The 19,944-nt window shown below is 34.6% G+C and overlaps 1 protein-coding gene across 6 annotated transcripts in view; it reads right to left on the minus strand.

Moving 5' to 3' along the window:
- The window catches only part of CEP290 (centrosomal protein 290kDa), a 96,551-nt gene that overhangs the window by 33,500 nt on the left and 43,107 nt on the right, over positions 1-19,944 (minus strand). For all 6 annotated transcript variants that reach the window (XM_010832050.1, XM_010832047.1, XM_010832048.1 and 3 more), the window contains 11 exons: positions 17,344-17,455; positions 13,404-13,609; positions 12,324-12,475; positions 9,993-10,104; positions 8,928-9,383; positions 8,000-8,164; positions 6,930-7,037; positions 6,074-6,208; positions 3,943-4,209; positions 3,265-3,372; positions 2,417-2,616 (listed from right to left, as the gene is read on the minus strand). In XM_010832050.1, coding sequence (XP_010830352.1) covers positions 2,417-2,616; positions 3,265-3,372; positions 3,943-4,209; positions 6,074-6,208; positions 6,930-7,037; positions 8,000-8,164; positions 8,928-9,383; positions 9,993-10,104; positions 12,324-12,475; positions 13,404-13,609; positions 17,344-17,455 — 2,021 coding nt within the window. The remainder of the gene's footprint in view (positions 1-2,416; positions 2,617-3,264; positions 3,373-3,942; positions 4,210-6,073; positions 6,209-6,929; positions 7,038-7,999; positions 8,165-8,927; positions 9,384-9,992; positions 10,105-12,323; positions 12,476-13,403; positions 13,610-17,343; positions 17,456-19,944) is intronic.

Consider the following 19,944-nt stretch of genomic DNA (forward strand, 5'->3'; position numbering starts at 1 on the left):
GAACAATTCTTTACTTAACTACTATTTAACTTAACATAAAATAGACTTTCTTCCAGTTTCTGCCTACTATGTTTTTGCAACAACTGCATCAGTAATTTGTGGCTCTAGATGAAATAATATAGAGAATGAACAAAATAACACTTTAAATATTATGGTTCCTGCAAGATGCAACTGCTTGCTTTATATACGGGTTTCTCAACCATAGCACTATTAACATTTTTGCTGGATAATTCTTCATTGGGGGTGGGGGCTACTGTCTATGCATTTTAAAACATTTAGCGGTATTCCTTGCTTCTACCCACAAGATGCCAATACTACTCCTAATCATTCATCAAAAATGTCTACATCAAATGTCCCTGAGGGGAGAGGAGAGAAAAATCACTTCTGCTTGAAAAATCACTGCCCTATAGTGACATTTACAAAGACAAAATATGAACTTTCACAGAAACCATCCATGTGTACTCTTAATTTGTATATGGTTTTAAAGTCACCAGTATTGCATCTATAATTCTGTAGCTCTATACTATATGGAAGTAGATACTATAGTAGTAACTAAAGACTTTTTACAGCTGAAGTGACTATGCACGCATGCATGCACAAAGACTTAGTAAATTCAATTAGTCCTACTGCTCATTCAATATTAGTCTCATACATGGAATTACATCATTACATCCAGTTCACTGTACTTACATAGATACTACGTTAATAAGGCCATCAATATTGATATTCAAATTATTAAACTTTGTTCAATGAAAGGTTTTTTGAACTATCAACAGGTACAGTGTTAAACAATCTGAGACTTGTTTCTTACAGCAAAAACTTAAGTCACTTTAAATAATCATCATACTGTAAAAATATAAGGTTTCACTAAAGAAATCACACAGAACTATAATTTCCTAAGACACATTAAAATATGCATACCATTGCACACACAGAGAATAAAAGTATTAACTTTAGGCTAAAATGACAGAGGTACAAAACAGTAACTTCAAGTGTTTCAGGTGGCGAAATAGTAAATATACAAGATGATATCAAAAGTTGATTATTTTCAACATCCAAGAATCAGATTCAGAAATGAGAGAAATGTTATGCTCTAAAATATGACAGAAACTTATATATCACATGCTACTTTCTGTTTTCTCTTAGAGAATAATTCATTTAAAGTGGCAGCTTCTTAATAAAGCAAAAATAGTGTTAACTTTGTCAGAAGTATCTTGGATAAATGAATAAATCAAAGGTTCTAATAAGGACGTCAGAGATGGAATAGAATTATAAGCCAAGTAGTTTACTTTCTCATTTTTTTTTCAGACAAGAAACTGAACACTAGAGATAGTTCTCCAGTGATTACAAAATACCTAAATATAAACCTATCTTATTTTATTATTTATTTTTGGCTGTTCTGGGTCCTTGCTGCTGCATGCAGGCTTTCGGTGAGTGGTGGGGGCTACTCTCTAGTTGCTGTGTGTGGGCATCTCACTGAGGTGGTTTCTCTTGTGGTGGAACATAGGCTCAAGGGCATGCAGAGCTCAGCAGCTGCAGCACTTGGGCTCAATAGTCAAGGCTACAGGCTCCAGTGCACAGGCTCAGCAGTTGTGGTACATGGGCGTTACTGCCTCGCTGCATGTCCAATATTCCTGGACCAGGTTTAATCCTGGTCCCTAACCACGGGATCACCAGGGAACTCCTATACCTATCTTAGTTTTAAAATGTATACTCTGATAAATGAATGAACAATGTTTAGAATTTCTAATATAGAGAATGCTTTGAGCCCTCCACCGTTGATGTGGTTAATAAAAAAGATTAATATTTCATTCAACAAATATTTGAGCCTTAAATGTATGCCACAAACTGTTGCTGCTGCTAAGTCACTTCAGTCGTGTCGGACTCTGTGCGACACTATGGACAGCAGCCCACCAGGCTCCTCTGTCCACGGGATTCTCTAGGCAAGAATACTGGAGTGGGGCCACAAACTGTTACAGGTATATAAGTAAAAGTTTTGTATTTATGTTACTTTACAATTTTCAAACTACTTCCATATATAGCATCATCTGGCCTTCATATAACCACCTTGAAAGAGCCAGAGTAAGTATTGTCATTTTCCTTTACAGATAATAAAAAGGAAATTTTCAAAGGTTAAAGATGAAATTCTACGCAAGAATCTTTTGAGTCAGACTGACTAGATTCAAATCATGGCTTTCCCATCTTCTCCTAGGCATGTTACTGAGGCCTTCTGTAGCTTAGCTTCCTATCTGCAAAATGGAGTGACTATCCCATATCATTAGTAGTACTGAGGATAAAATGAGATAATATAGTCAATATTTTTAGACCAGTGCATGATATAACAAATGCTTACATTTATATTTATTATATCATTATTCCCATTTTCCTATATTTACAATCTATTTCTAAGACTTACCGTAATTTCATATTTTCAAATTCTTTGATTTTTAATTCAGTGATTTCTTTCTGTCTCTCTAAATCTTGAGATACTTGTTTTAGTTTGATCACAAGTGAGGAGAGAGAGTCATCTTGTTCTGCTACTGTCTGTTCCATCTCAGCCAAACGAATAAAATGCTTATTGGTAGGAACTGGAGTGGGAGACTGTTTTATTAAATCCTATGAAATATCATTATATTAGCCATGAGCAGGTACAATGCAATGCCATACTTATCTCATAATTTTAACTTGGTTCCTTAAATAATCAAAACAATATCAAATCTAAAATGTAATGAAGGCAATGAAGGCTTAGAGAAGACAGGAAATAGAGATCTTATTCTTTGTATTCCCAGCATCTGGCAAAGTACCTACATGTAGGGAAGGATCAATAAATAAATGTTGATTGAATTAATGAGTTAAAGTTTGAGAAAGCTAAGGTTTGCATGTTAGGAGAAGAAAGACAGGTCTTTTGCACATACAGAATGCAATGATCAAGAGGCAAGAATAAACTGAATTCAGAACATAGAAAGCAGTTAGATACAGGTAAACTAATAATGTACAGATTTGAAAAGACAGACAAGTCAGAGGAAGAAATATAAACATGATTTTCTAGGCAGCAGTAAGCTATAACAAATGTACGTCTAGGGAAAAAAATGATCAGAGCTGTGTATTCAGATTATTCTGGCAAAAAAAAAAAAAAAAAAAAATGTAGGATGGCTTCCAACCCCCTTTCCCCAAAAACAGAGCTAAATTTTCAACTGTATGGTCTGAAAAATCAATAAAGAATAGAACAAAGTTCCTAGACTCTTACCCAAACTGTAATCTTACCCAAGCTGTTTCTTTGAATTTACTGAGTGAATTATCAGCCTGCAGTTCTAATTTACGATGAAGAGTATGAAGTTCTTCTTCATGTTTCTTAACAATTTCTCTTTGTTCCTGTTTTATAACAAATTAAAACTATAGCTTACATTGTGATTCATATAAATTTACATTCTAAAAGTCTTAAATATTTTACCTTTAATATACTAAAATCCTTATGAGAAGGAAGGAACAACATGTGCATACATTTCTCTAGCACATGTTCAAATTGACAAGCCTAGCCTTAGAGTATAATTTATTCTTAATATTAGAATAATATGGATTCATTATCTTTTAACTTGTTTCTAGCAATTTTTAAATTTTAGATTTTTTTTACCCCTTAAAATTCTAGCAAATTTGATTTTCACTGATACCAGTGTGATGGATTTCATTCTAACTTACTGCCTCAATCTTCACCTATTAACTCGAAATCACAGTTTCACCATGAACACCATTACTGGTTTACTCAGTCAATAACACAAACTGCCAGTTTTACTGACAGATCTGTAATCCAATCACGTGAAAGTAACAATACCTGAATAGAATCATTTGAAAACAAAAAATGAAACACCATTTAAGGGCAGAATAGTATTTGGCACTTGTCTAAAAACACCATAATAAATAAGATAGCATAACATAATCAAATACCTCTCTGGCTTTTTCTAGCAGATGTTGATACTTCTTCAACACTTCTTCCTTTTGATTTAACCTTGCTTGCATATTTGCAATGGTCTGATGAGCAAGTTTCAACGTGTGATGAGATTTTGGTTCCACCTCTTTTCTGCTGAACTCAGCTAGAAGCTTTTCTTGTTCTGCAGTGGCAGGCAATCGAAGCCTCAGTTCATTGATTACTTTGTCTCTTGACAGAATATTCTCCTCTGCTAACCGTAAAGCAGATTCTTTTTCTCTTAGTTTCTGTAATGATAAATCATTAAAAAAAAAATACTTTTTTTTCTTTTAAATGCTTCATCTGAATTTTAGTCAGACTAGTGGTGGTGGTTTAGTCACTAAGTCGCGTCCAATTCTTACTACCCCATGGACTGTAGCCTGCTGGGCTCCTCTGTCCATGAGATTCTCCGAGCAAGAATACTGGAGTGGGTTGCCATCTCCTTCTCCAGGGGATCTTCCCAATGCAGGAATCGAACCTGGGTTTCCTGCATTGCAGGCAGATTCTCAACCAACTGAGCTACAAGGGAAGTGCACTGATAGCCAAATGCTACTTTCAGTTCGGTTCAGTCTCTCAGTCATGTCCGACTCTGCGACCCAGTGGACTGCAGCACCAGGCCTCCCTGTCCAACTCTCAGAATTTACTCAAACTCATGTCCATTGAGTTGGTGATGCCATCCAACCATCTTATCCTCTGTCATCCCCTTCTCCTCCTGCCTTCAATCTTTCCCAGCATCAAATGAGTCAGCTCTTCACATCAAGTGGCCAAAGTGTTGGGAGTTTCAGCTTCAACATCAGTCCTTCCAAAGAACACCCAGGACTGATCTCCTTTAGGATGGACTGGTTGGATCTCCTTGCAGTCCAAGGGACTCTCAAGAGTCTTAATAAGGTTAAACTGTATTTCTATGTGACAGCAGTTATCTACATGCATATTTTATTTATAAGATTTTATATATATTAGAAACTTCATTGTTATGATGAAAATGAAATTTAGTTACAATACTTTATTTAGATCTTATAGTTTTAGAAATAGAAATGTGGATGGTGATAGATCTATAAAGAAAATGTAATAAATCATTTCTTTTATTTTGATTCATTGACTCATTAGAGCACCAGAAGAGTAACCCATAGAAGTCAACAAAGTATAAAAGTTGGAATTTTAGTGGTCTGGGTCAATGGCTCTCCATTATAAAATGTGCAGCTTCTCAAAACAAAACTGAAAATAGTATTTATTCCTCAACAGAATTAAGCAAATACTCAAAAATCAAATAATTCAGTGGCAATTCACATAAATGACAAATTTACAATACAGAAGACAATTTAAGTTTCTTTGGTTGATTTAAAAATGCACAATTTAAAAAATCATTTTAAATGTATTTATAGTAATATGATTTTCATTTTAGTTGGCATCTAAATATATTCAGTTTTTACTATTTTCTGTATAATTTAACAAAGAGAGATGTGACCATCTATTAACCAAATTTAAGACCTATATTAAACTAAGAAACAATTTCTAGTTTACGTTCAAGCCCTTTAACCACCCACAAAAAGAAATAAACTGAAAATTGATCCAGAGTTTAGAACATATGCTTCAAAATAAAATATAAAAATAAACAAGGATGAAAACAATTCTTGATCATTGAGGGGAAGGAAACACATTGTTCATAAAGCTATAGTCAAATGCTCTTTTGGTTTCCTCTCATGCTAGCAACTGACGAGTGTACCCAAAAGTGATAAGTAATGACTAAAAGAAGAGTGATTTCAAATTAGCCATGTCTACTGTTCTTTGTTGGCAAAAGAAAGACTAAAGAAAAGTAGAGTAGAATAAGCAACAGATTCATCATTTTATGCTTCATCCTCATTTAAAAATATTACTTATAAAATTCCAGAAGTATATCCAATAATACACTTATCAAAATGCAAGAAGAGGGCAACAGAGGATGAGATGGTTGGATGACATCACCAATGAAATGGACATGAACTTGAGCAAACTCTAGGAGATGGTGAGGGGCCAGGAAGCCTGGCATGCTACAGTCCATGGGGTCACAAAGAGTCAGACTTGGGGTCAGACTTGCCAACTGAACAACAACAATACGCAAATTCTTCTAATTACCTCTTCCAGTGATCTGCAAGTTGCTTGGGTTTCTAGAATTATTCTGATATTTTCCTTAATTTTTCTTAGAGCAATCTCAAGTTGATTCGGAATGGGCAAACTAGGGTCTGGCATTGATCCTGTAGCTTCTTCAAACTATTGAGAAATAGAATTTTTTTAAAAAAAAGCAGTTGCAACTTTGGAAATAACAATATTAATGTTTACAACTATATGACAAGACATGGTTAAATACACTTATAGTTGACACATAAAAAGATATCATCAATTAAAATTGCAACTCAGCCATAAAAAGGAAGAAAACTGGGTCATTTGTAGTGATGTGGATGACCCCTACAGTCTGTCATACAGTGAAGTAAGCCAGAAAGAGAAAAACAAATACCGTATATTAACACATATACAAGGAAGCTAGAAAAATGGTACTGATGAACCTATTTGCAGGTCAGGAATAGAGACACAGATGTAGAGAATGAACCTGTGGACACAGCAGGGGAAGGAGAGGGTGGGACGAATTGAAAGAGTATATACACTGCCGCATGTAAAATAGATAGATACTGGTAAACTACTCTATGACACAGGGGGCTGACCGCAGTACTCTGTGACAGCCTAGAGGGGCAGGATGTGGTGACTGGGAGGGAGGCTTAGAAGGGAGGGGATGTACGCATACATATAGCTGATTCACACTGTTGTATACCAGAAACTAATGCAACACTGTAAAGCAATTATCCTCCAATTAAAAACAAACAAAAAAAAAAACAGAAAAATAAAAATAAAATTCCATCCAACCTTAGAAAATATTTCTATTGGTTAACATTATAGGTCCTGCTATAGAGTAGCAAACAGGATTAATCATTTATACCTTTTGTGCTTCACGTAGTATTTCACTTTGCTGACGGTCAAAAACATCTAGTTGACGTTCCAGCTCAACTTCTCTCTGATCCCAGGCCATTTGTCTTTCTTCATGAAACTAAAGAAAGATAGTTGGGTCATACACACACAAAGACACTCACCAGGCCTATGAGAAGAATTTTTACATATGTTTTTCTTCTTTAATCCTCACAACAACCATTTGAGGTCACTGTTATTATTTTCATTTTAAGGAAAAAGGAAGAAAATTCAGAGAGTAAGTAATTTTTGCCTAAGATGACAAGGACAGGCAGGTGTGGAGTCAGGATTTCAACCCATCCATGTACCCATCCATTTATCCATCCATCCATTCATCCAAAACACGTTTAATGACACATTCTATGTGGCAAATACTATTCGAGACAATGAGAACACAGCAATAAACAAAACCAAGTCCCCTTCACCACAGGATTTATATACTACTGAGGGGGAGATAGTAAACAAAAAAGTATGTCATATGTCAGAGGGTGATGAGTGCTATGGAGTTAAATGAAACTAGGTAATCCGTATTTAAGGAATCTTGATGATAAAATTTACTGTTGTATGTTGGGTAACTAGTGAAGGCCTCACTGATAAGGTAAGACATTAGAGGTAAGATCAGAAGGCAGTGAAAGCATTGGTATCTTAGGTAAGAACAATTTAAGCAGAAGGAACAACAAAATGTCTAATGCTTAGTGAACTGCATCTGCCTCCAAAGCTTCTGTGCTTTATTCTATACCAAGCTGCCTTATTCCATCAGTGACGGCCAGTAGAAACTGGTAAAGGTGAATTTAAATAACCAACAGTGAAACAAAAATTAACTTACCAAATAAACTTGCTTATGAATTCTTCCTTTCAAGACTACTAATACAACTAAATAAATGAATAATGTATTTTTAGAATAGCTTAAAAAATGACAAACAATATTTTATAAGAATAATAATAGAAGCTATACTTGATTAGGAAAATAAGGTAGTCATCAATGCAATGTTGTTATATTAAAAATCTTAGCAACAAAACACCAAAATAAATATAAAATGAAACCTTATTCTGCTGCACAATTTCTTCCTCCAGACTACTGATTGTGTTCTCATATTCAGAAATTATATTATTCAAATATTTTATTTCTTCTTTATCCTTGACTAATTCTCGATTGAGTTTAAGCTCTTGAAGACGGAGTTCTTCTATTTTTGTGTGCCAACTGATTACCTAAATATTTATAAATTACATATACAAATGTTAATATTATATTAATAAATAATGTATTTCTCTACTGATCTTAATGATTTTAATTCAAATTAATGGACATTCTAAAATAAAATAAGATATAAAATTATCCTTGGTTGTGCCAAAAAGAAAAGTTTTTTTAGAATTTCTATAGACTTTTTTAATATGTAGAATCTTAACATAAAACATTTTTCAAAATATGCTGAAACGGATATCACTAATAATCACATTTATTTATTCATTTACTTTCATGTATTTGTTGGGTCCTTAGTGTTTGTGTGTAATTGCAACATTGGTTTTACTTTCGTAAATAAAAATCCCAAATGTTTCCAGCCTAGAGAATAAAATTTAATTTCAAAATAATTATTTTTCATTAATTCCTTCCAAATAAGAGTAAAAACAAAATTACATTAAAAAATAAATGTAGGCCTACTACTTGTTTAATCACTATAATGTTTAAGAACAATTACAACTAGTATTTAATTAATACATACTTTCCTAGAGTGTTTAAAATTCTTTGATATTACACTCTAAGCATTTCTACTGAAACTATGGCTTAGAGGAGTCTCATTTTATTTATAAACAGATATTCTAATAGCCCAAACTCCTAATTTATATAATCTAAATTAATAAATTATATCTGGAATTTTGCTCATATATTAAGCATTTTCCACATAGGCACATATTAACTCAAAATGATTATGTACCTCTTTTGAAAATACTGAACTTAAAATCGGTGTTTTACCTTTTGGGCTCCCCTGGCATCCTTTAAAGTGCTTATTAAATCTTCCAGTCCCTTTAACTTTAATTCCATCTCCAGTGTTTTGTTCTTCAGACTTCTATGTTCTTGTTGAGAATTTTTCATTTCTTCCATTATCTTAAGTTTGTCATTTTGTAACTGAATCATTGTTTTAGAGAACTTTTCCTGTTGTGCCAAAGGTAAAGCTCCACTAAACTGTCGTCGTAGAGACTGAATTGTTTGGCGCAGATGTTTTGCTCTGTTTCTACCCTCCAAACGGGCATAAAAGAGAGCTTGTTCTTTTTCATCGAGTTTCTGCTCTAAGCGCAGAGTATGGGCCTCCACCTTCTGCAGTTTAGATGCAACTGACTCCACCTTGCCAAGAGCAGCAGCCTCACTAGCCTGAAGGGAGACTACGTGTTGGTGCAGCTTGGCAATCAGTGCCTTTTCATCAGACTGTGCCTGACATGAAAAATAAATATTTGTAGTAAGTTTCAAGTTTTCCCAGTGAAACTTATCGTGGACTTAAAAATCAGAATTTACTAATTTAAAACAATTACAAAAATCTAACCTTGCTTTAACATAAATTGCAAAAGACTGCAGAATAAAAAGAACTAGAATGAAACTTATTTAAAATCTAAATCTGGCACCTAACTACATACCAGTTGGAATATTACTAAGTTTACTTTAAACGTCCATATGTAAATAACAATACTGATAATAATACTAATGTAGACAACGGGTAGTTTTTTAATCCTAAAAAAACTATAATGTGAGAATATGTGGAAACCTATACATAAATACAAGGAACAATGCTGTTATGAAAGACATGTTTCTCCCCATTGTCTGAACTGTGATCAGCAGTTGGTACAATGCATCTGTAAGCATTTAAATGTTTTCCTGTGTTACCAATGGCATTTCAAATTAAAATTTTTCTAATCAAGTTACAATTAACGAAAACAGGAGCCTCTATTTGATATATCCTGATTAAAACTACAAAATGATCCCAATATCTAACATAAATTTTGGAAAAGAAAAGCCTCTATGTAGAAGAGTTAACGCTGCACATACCTGATAGTCTAACAGCTGTGTTCTGAGGGACTCTACTTCCTTCTCCCTGGACTGTTGTTGTGCATTCAAAATTTCAACTTGCCTTTTGGCAATATCAGAAATCTCTTTTAGTCTAGGAAGTAATAAGATACTTCAGATATGATTAGGTACATACTCTAAGTAAATAAATACTAGATTTTCCAATTTCTAGACCCTTGTGGAAAAGCTGTTAGCTTGCAGCATCTCTTCTTTTTACGAAATACTAAAGTTTCCTGAAGTATTTCATGGAACATAATTCCATGAGAGGTTAACAGGTTTTAACCGCTCCATTCCCAACATTGCTCTCCCTTGAAAATTCATATACACAGTATCATATCAAATGCTCTGAGAAGTTCTAAAGTAAAAAAGGATCTCAATCTGTACATGTACATTTCCCAAACATAAATGGCCAACAAACTCCTCTCACAAATTTTTTCATGAGACACTTGTTACCGTGGTTTGGTATAGCTGGAATAAGGTATTAGGTAGGCTTACTTGACAAATTGTACAGTTAAGATTATAGAAATTTAAATTTTCAAGGTCAATCAATGATGCTTTGATTGGCTTTATTTTAATTTATAAGGTAGCAGAAATGTGAAAAAGATTATACATTTATTACTATTACCAAAAAAGGAGGGGAGCTTGATGATAATTATTAAATGTCCTATATGACTATTGTGATAAGATTAAATAGGTAAACTAAAATGCATTTTACTTTGGACTGGAATAATTTTAGTTCAGTGTAACTGATAAGTCTGGTTTCCTCATGTTGATTAGAAATTCTCATTGCCAGTTATATGAGTCTTAATCAATTAAAATATGACAAAATGATTAATTATAACTTAGTTTACTAAAAAAGGTGAGGTCCATGACATAAGAAGAATAAAGGAGTCCTTCATAGTGAAAGGGCTGGAAATTAGTGATATTACCAAAACGAGGTTCCAAAACAATGGCTATACTTTCATGGGTTAGCCATAACCCTTTTTACTAATTATTTGAGCTTGATGAATCAACTCAAGGATCCTCATACTACTCTAAAGCAGCTAACACATGATTACAAATGGATACAAGCATATACCTGGTGTATAGTACTTCCTCCTACATATATTTTGAATTCTAAGAGAATACACTGTTTCTTTATATAAAATGAAAACAACAAATGTTATCTGGATTATTAAGTGGATTGGGATGATTCAATAAGTATTTAATACAAAGCACAGTACACAGAGTGTAGCTTCCCAGGTGCTCGTCCACCTGCCAGTGTAGGAGAAGCAGGTTAGAGCCCTGGGTTGGGAAGATTCCCTGGAGAAGGAAATGGCAACCCACTCCAGTATTCTTGACTGGAGAATTCCATGGACAGAGGAGCCCCATGGGCTACAGCTCATGGGGTCACAAGAGTTGGACATGACTTAGCGAATGAGCCCACAAACAGTACACAGTAGATACCCAAGATATGCAAACTGAATCAAATCTGAATTGTTCTTTATATTTTTACAGCAACCCTATTATAACTAGATATACTATAACTCTCTTAGTAAGTTAAGTTTAAGTAAATGCCACAACCCTTCCTTCCAAAAAAATACTAGTATGTGGTAAAAAAACAGATTTCATAGGGTCCTGATGCCAAGTTCTGTGTTTTCTGTAATACTGGGTTCTGATAAATATAAATCTTGAGAAGTTATTTCCTCTCCAATATTGTTATTTATGCCAGTTAAATATCAATCTTGTTAATATTACTTAGTGAAAGTGAAGTTGTTCAGTCGTGTCTGATTCTCTGCGACACCATGGACTGTAGCCTACCAGGTTCCACCATCTATGGGATTTTCCAGGCAAGAATACTGGAGTGGGTTGCCATTTCCTTCTCCAGGAGATCTTCCTGACCCAAGGATTGAACCTGGGTCTCCCGTATAGTAGGCAGACGCTTTACCATCTGAGCCACCAGGGAAGTCAATTATTACTTAACAGAGTTCTATATAAAAAGAAACCAGCATCAACTGCTACTAAGGATATTACCCTTGATCACTGTAATGAGGTTTCATAATACAAAGCACAGTGGACACAGCTAACCAAATGACAAACATGGACACAGCTAACCAAATGACACACACGGACACAGCTAACCAAATGACGCGCACAGACACAGCTAACCAAATGACACACACGGACACAGCTAACCAAATGACGCACACGGACACAGCTAACCAAATGACGCACACGGGCACAGCTAACCAAATGACGCACACGGACACAGCTAACCAAGTGACGCACACGGACACAGCTAACCAAGTGCCTAAAACTTGCACACGCACTTACTTTGATACTTCAACTTTTAGTTCCATTTCACTCTTCTCTAATTCTAGAATGTGTTGCCTGTCAGCATCGCTTACTGTCTTGCTCACACTATCAGCTAATTCATCTCTTAACATCTGTTCCACTTTCTGTGCCTCCAAATTGATTCTGGTAAGCTGGGAAAATAACAAAAGATGTTTAGAAACATTAGCTTTGGTGAAGTTTTCCTAATATACCTTTAAGCATCCTGCAGTCCTCTTTATTTTAGTCCAGATACTAACTTGGGTGTCAAGTATTAAGAATAGATTGAAGATGATAAGGAGAGAAAAAGCCAGGAACAAATTAGGAAAACTCTAGTTATATGTCAACCCACCAAGTCATTTATATTGGTCAACTCACAATCTAGTAAGATATGAATCTATGATACTCTTAATTTACTTAAAATGCTTGTTACATTTTACTTCAATTATATCATCTATAAATAAAGTTAATATTAATGAAATCTTAATATATTATTTAATGACTTGGTTAAAACAAACAAAATAACATGAATGACCTGAGAAATTTACTAATTGTCAAGGAAGAGTGCTTGAGAATATATATGATTATATATTCATCATAAATTGTTGAATATTTGCAAACGATATTATTGCCAGCCAATTTAATCATTTTAACCATATCAAAAAAGTCTAAAACTTTCTATTAGAATGAAGTCCCTGAGAGGAGAGATTACTGTCTTTCTTATTTTGTGCTATAACTCCAGTTCCCACACAGCATCTGGCATGTTATAGGCACTCAGAAATAATAACTGTTAAATGAATGGATGACAATGGAAGGAAATTCCATTAAGCAAATAACATTGTTTTGCACATTACACCTAAATTTTGTAATGCTGGTAAGAAATAAGAACTCAATCACAGAAATACATGGTTTCTTTTTAAACATTTCAGATATAAAGCTACATTATTTATCTATTACATGAAACACAAGCACTGTATTAATATGCTGCTTCAGAGTTACAAACAAACCTCTTCCAATAATACAATGGCTACCGTGAATAATTATTTACTTTCTAACTGCATGATAAAAATTATAATATCAAACCTCAGCAAATTTGGTTTCCAATTCAAAATTGCGTTCCTCCATTTGCTGTAGTGAAGTCTTCACATGTTCGTACATTTTTTGAGAATGTTCAGCTCTCTGCCTTTCATTTAATTCCTTCATCTCCAGCATAGTGATTTTTTTTGAAATAGAAACAATCTCACTGTTGGTTACAGATTTCTTTGCCTTATCCATGTTAGATTCATTTCCTAAATGCAACAATATGTTGGTAAATCTTATGCTCCTCTTATCAAAATGTTATCCCCAATATTTTAGACATCATATAAGGAGGTAATATGGTTCTGTGGAAAACACATGAGCCTTTTGAATTATGACAGACCTGGGCACTAGTCGTAGCTCTGTTACATCTTGTCTGTATGCTGCCTACCCCATTTAATCTCTCGGGAACTTCCACGTTTCATCATTCAAATGATCATAAAAATTATTCTTCATAGGATGAAAGGCATTTTGTGCTTTACTTTATTGAGCTTGGCAGATAACTGCATTTTTTTTACTTTTTGTTTTTAAAGTGAAGGTATGTGGCGACAGGCCTGAGCCGAGTAAGTCTACTGGTGCCATTTCTCCAATACCGTTTGCTCTTTTTGTGTTTCTGTGTCACAATGGTAATTCTCACAATATCTCACCCTTTTCCACTACTAGTATATTGGTTATGTGATCCATGATCAGTGATCTTTGATGCTACTACTATGACAAACTGAAGGTTCAGATGATGGATAGCATTTTTTAGCACTGAAGTATTTTAGCATTAAGGTATGCACATTATTTGTTTATATATAATACGATTGCACACCTAATACACTATAGTATAATGTAAACATAACTTTTATAGGCACTGGGAAACTAAAACATTTCTGTGACTCATTTATTGCAATATTTGTTTTGTTGTGCTGGTCTAGACCTGAACTTGCAGTATGTCCAAAGTATGCCTGTACAGAAGTAACCATGTAAAAGATGTAGTGTGGGAGGTGTCACAAATAGGAAGCCAAAAAAGGGCAAATAAACACATTTTGTTAACTGAGAAATACATTGTATAAGAATAAATACAGTGAAGTAACACTACTCTGTGAATGCAAGTTCAATGACTTTACTTTTAAAGTCTTAAAGAGTAAAAAAGTAAAACCTGAAGCAATGTGATTTAGTGATTTTACCAAATATCTTCTTTAACCCTGAATATTATTTGGCTTTTGTATATATCTAATGCTTTTGAACTGTGGTGTTATAGAAGACTCTTGAGAGTCCCTTGGACTACAAGGAGGTCCAACCAGTCCATCCTAAAGGAGATCAGTCCTGGGTGTTCATTGGAAGGACTGATGCTAAAGCTGAAACTCCAATACTTTGGCCACCTTATCCAAAGAGCTGACTCATTGGAAAAGACCCTGATGCTGGGAGGGATTGGGGGCAGGAGGAGAAGGGGATGACAGAGAATGAGATGGCTGGATGGCATCACTGACTCAATGGACATGAGTTTGACTAAACTCCAGGAGTTGGTGATGGACAGGGAGGCCTGGCATGCTGCAATTCATAGGGTCACAAAGAGTCGGACACGACTGAGCAACTGAACTGAACTGAATGGGTTTCCCAGGTGGTGCTAGTGGCAAAGACACTGTCTGCCAATGCAGAAGATGAAAGAGATGCAGCTTTGATCCCTGGGTTGGGAAGATCCCTGGGTGGAGGTAATGACAACCCATTCCAGCATTCTTGCCTGGAGAATCCCATTATTTATTTATCTTTAAATATTTATTTATTTGTTTGGCTGTAGCAGGTCTCAGTTGCCACACACAGGTCTTCCAATCTGTGTTGCAGAATGTGTGGTCTTTTAGTTGTGGCATAAGAACTCTTAGTTGTAGAATATGGGATCTAGTTCCCTGACCAGGGATCGAACCTGGACTCCCTGTGGTAGAAGTGCAGAATCTTGATCACTGGGCCATCCTCAAATAAGTTATTTTATTTAATTTTATTAGTTATTACACCCTCATCTTATATATGCAGTTGTATAGCTTATCTTTGTACACAAAAGTTTGTGGTTAAATGAAAAGAAAACCAAAAAAACACCCCAATTTACAATGAAAAGGTATCATGTAGGAATGTTAGTCATTTTTTAAGAAGAGAAAATGAGTATTTCTGTTATGCATAACAGACGTGCTCCAGGAAAAAGACATTTGGTAGAGAGTTTTATTTTTTAGAATGTCAATTAATCATTATGTTCAGGCAAGTCAATTATTTTAAGGAACTGTGCAGTGATTCATTTTGTCTTTTACAATAATGCCCTTCTATCTTTCTAGCTTTACAAGCTTGAGTTCTATAACTGAGTTTGCTCAAAAGTACATAAATTTTTTGGAAACCAGGCAAATTGTTTTGGTGTCTACATCAGTTTTAAGAAGTACTTCCTTTTGTCCTGTATATATCTAAAATAGTTGCTGCAGGCAGTGATCAAATAACTAATAGTAACATTACCGGAAAGCTAAATGTGTTAGGAAAACATTATGGAACCATTTAGGCAACTAACCACCATGAAGGACAGAAAAAAAGTTGCAGTAAATATAAATATACAAAGAACATAAAACCCCTTTCCATTTTCTTTTGTGCTAAACTCTGATAGTGAAAAGAGACACTCTGTATTTGGAGTGTCCTAGGGAGAGTAACAGCCAACACCAATCAATTCCTGCATGAAAAAAAGTAATAAAGTGACACTAATAAACAAAGAGATAAGGAAGGGCAACAGAAAATAAAAGCTTTTAAAAATTCAGTGATATAAAGCCATGTATCAGAGAGATTAAAGTATTTGAAATTAAGGAATTTCTATAAGGAACTCAGCACTTATTAAAGAGACACAGGATAGGATGAACAAAGAGCTTACTGAAACTGTATATAATATTCTTTTCTCTATCTTAGTTAAAATTTCATCTTCTTTCATTTAAGAGTTAGACGAAAGTCAATTCACTTTTAATCTCTTAATGAATTAAAAATCACATTTCTAAAAGTAGCTTATTTTAGACTTCCCAATGTCAAGCCTCTCTAAACTACATCTGTTAACAATTTAACAGTAACAGAAACCTTGAAAAACATTAGAGCTCCAAGGTATAGAAAACAAAAGAAACACCTTACCCAAAGGAGCAAATTTATCTGGAAAGCATAATGCTAGTAAGATAAAATAACTTAAATCTCACGAACTAGGAAAACCATTTGAAAAATGAATATGGAAAATCTTAGCAGAAGCCACATAGAATTTAATACCCTTTGAGACAATAGTATCTCTGTTAGATACACATGAAAATGTTGACAGCAGCAATAAATAAGCAATACCAAAACTTAGAAAAGCAGGTGATTTAATCCCTCAAACACAGTACTTTATGGTATGAATATTTATAAGTATAATGAATAAAAAATGAAATATTTTGTATCTACTAAATAAATATAGCATACAATGTTTATTATAGTTTTAAGTATATAAAATATATAAACATGTATAAGGTAATACAAAATTGATATAGTAGTGAAACTGTAGCAATATGCTTAAGGTCATCTTTTAATTTAAAAATATCAAATGATATATTGCTAATATAACTTTACACACAGTGAAAGAGTTCATTATACTGTCATTAAAATACAGATATTTCAAAATTATCATCTGCATTAATTCTTAAATGGTTCAATATAATACCTAATGCTAACTCATAAATTTTAGCACATATGATTTCCTTAGAAACAAATCCAATTTAATAACTAAAAATCAAATTTTGGTAGAGATTAGTGCAACACAGTATTCATCAACTGCCTGCTAAATTAAACAGTTAGGCAGAGAGTTCATTTTTTATCAAACAACTTCCTTTTTATCTATCTGGTATAGAAAGAGAACTTTAAATGAAAAAATACTCACTATTAGATCTTAATTATTTTATATTATCAGAGTCATAATACTTACCTAATTTAGTTTCTTGTTCCCAGGCTTGTTCAATAGTGTGAAGCTTTTCTTTGGTAATCTCCAGTTCTTTACTGATAGACTCCATTTGTTCTTTTAGGGATACATTTTCACACTAAATAAAATAGCAACATCACTGAGAAAGGACCCTGTAATTTTGACTAATACCACAGAAGTGACATTGTCTTAACTTCACACAATAATCTCCTAAAGCTCACCAACTTTTTTTTTTAACAAAAGTAGAAGTTTCCCTATATGTAATACAAATATAGACATACACATGTATATATGTTGTATGAACATACATATAAAATATTATTTTAAAATAATCATTAAAATCTTGTATATCCAGTATATAAAATTGTATACTTGTACATCTTGTATATCCTAACCTTCTGTGCACTAGCTTATGCCATGTTCACTTTTGGCCAACATGGATACTCAACAGTTTCATAACCTTCCCTTAAGGAAGGGAAGGGCATCGTCAGATTCCTGTTTAGAATGACCATTCTGGTGGCAGCAAGTAGAATGTAACATGGAAGTATGGACATGGAACAGCAGACAGGTTCCATATCTGGAAAGGAGTACGTCAAGGCTGTATATTGTCACCCTGCTTATTTAACTTATATGCATAGTACATCATGAAAAATGCTGGACTGGATGAAGCACAAGCTGGAATCAAGATTGCCGGGAGAAATATCAATAACCTCAGAAATGCAGATGACGCCACACTTATGGCAGAAAGCAAAGAGGAACTAAAGAGCCTCTTGATGAAAGTGAAAGAAGAGAGTGAAAAAGTTGGCTTAAAGCTCAACATTCAGAAAACGAAGATCATGGCATCTGGTCCCATTGCTTCATGGCAAATAGACGGGGAAACAGTGGAAACAGTGGCTAACTTTATTTTGGGGGGGCTCCAAAATCACTGCAGATGGTCACTGAAGCCAAGAAATTAAGACACTTGCTCCTTGGAAGAAAAGCTATGATCAACCTATACAACATATTAAAAAGCAGAGACATTATTTTGTCAACAAAAGTCTGTCTAGTCAAAGCTTTGGTTTTTCCAGTAGTCATGTATGGATGTGAGAGTTGGACTATAAAGAAAGCTAAGCACTGAAGAATTGATGCTTTTGAACTGTGGGGTTGGACGATATTCTTGAAAGTCCCCTGGACTGCAAGGAGATCCAACTAGTCCATCCTAAGGGAAATTAGTCCTGAATATTCACTGGAAGGACTGATGCTGAAGCTGATAGTCCAATACTTTGGCCACCTGATGCGAAGAACTGACTCATTGGAAAATACCTTGATGCTGGGAATGACTGAAGGTGGGAGGAGAAGGGGATGACACAGGATGAGATGGTTGGATGCCATCACCAACTCGATAGACCTGAGTCTGAGTAAGGTCCGGGAGTTCATGATACAGGGAAGCCTGACATACTGCAATCCATGGGGTTGCAAAGAGCTGGACACGACTGAGTGACCGAACTGAACTGAACTGAATCATTACCACAATAATAATGGTAGAGAATAAAACTAAGACTTCCCAGTAGAGAGGCACATATGTTCAGAATTATAACTGAGATACAGGAAGTAAAGAAGAGAAAAGGATATACTACAAATAGAAAAAAGTTTAAGGTTTGAGTAGAAATGAAAAATGTTATCTGGGAAAATAAATTTTAAAAGTTAAAAGTTATTCATTCATATCTATAATTTTTAATGTTAGAGAAGTGAGGACAGCAGATATAAAAGATGGGGAAAGGGTGAGATTATTATCACACTTAAATATGCAGAATTTTATACAAAATTAATATAATCATCTCTCTTCAACAAAAATAATAAAAAGTAAACTGATCCTGATTATTTCTAGTTAATACTAATAAATAATGACTCAGATAATTGTGTCATTATAAAAGACTGAAAGCAGGATAAAAAATAAAAGATTGAAGGCAGGAGGAGCAGAGGACAACAAAGGTCAAGATGGTTGGGTGGCATCACTGACTCAATGGACATGAGTTTGAGCAAGCTCTGGGAGATGGTAAAGGGCAGGAAAGGCTGGCATGCTGCAGTCCATGGGGTCGCAGAGTTGGACATGACTGAACAACTGAACAACAAAAACATATAACTGTGTAGGAGCCACTGAAAGCTATTCAGAATATTTTCTTGAATATGCCTCCCTAAGCAAGTGAAGAGGAACTCAAAAGCCTCTTGATGAAAGTGAAAGAGGAGAGTGAAAAAGTTGGCTTAAAGCACAACATTCAGAAAACTAAGATCATGGCATCTGGTCTCATCACTTCATGGGAAATAGATGGGGAAACAGTGGAAACAGTGCCAGACTTTCTTTTTTGGAGCTCCAAAATCACTGCAGATGGTGACTGCAGCCATGAAATTAAAAGACGCTTACTCCTTGGAAGAAAAGTTATGACCAACCTAGACAGCATATTAAAAAGCAGAGACATTACTTTGCCAACAAAGGTCCGTCTAGTCAAGACTATGGTTTTTCCAGTGGTCATGTATGGATGCGAGAGTTGGACTGTGAAGAAAGCTGAGCGCCGAAGAATTGATGCTTTTGAACTGTGGTGTTGGAGAAGACTCTTGAGAGTCCCTTGG

Source organism: Bison bison, unplaced genomic scaffold (assembly GCF_000754665.1).
Source record: "Bison bison bison isolate TAMUID 2011002044 unplaced genomic scaffold, Bison_UMD1.0 scf7180017864535, whole genome shotgun sequence".
Lineage (NCBI taxonomy): Eukaryota > Metazoa > Chordata > Mammalia > Artiodactyla > Bovidae > Bison > Bison bison.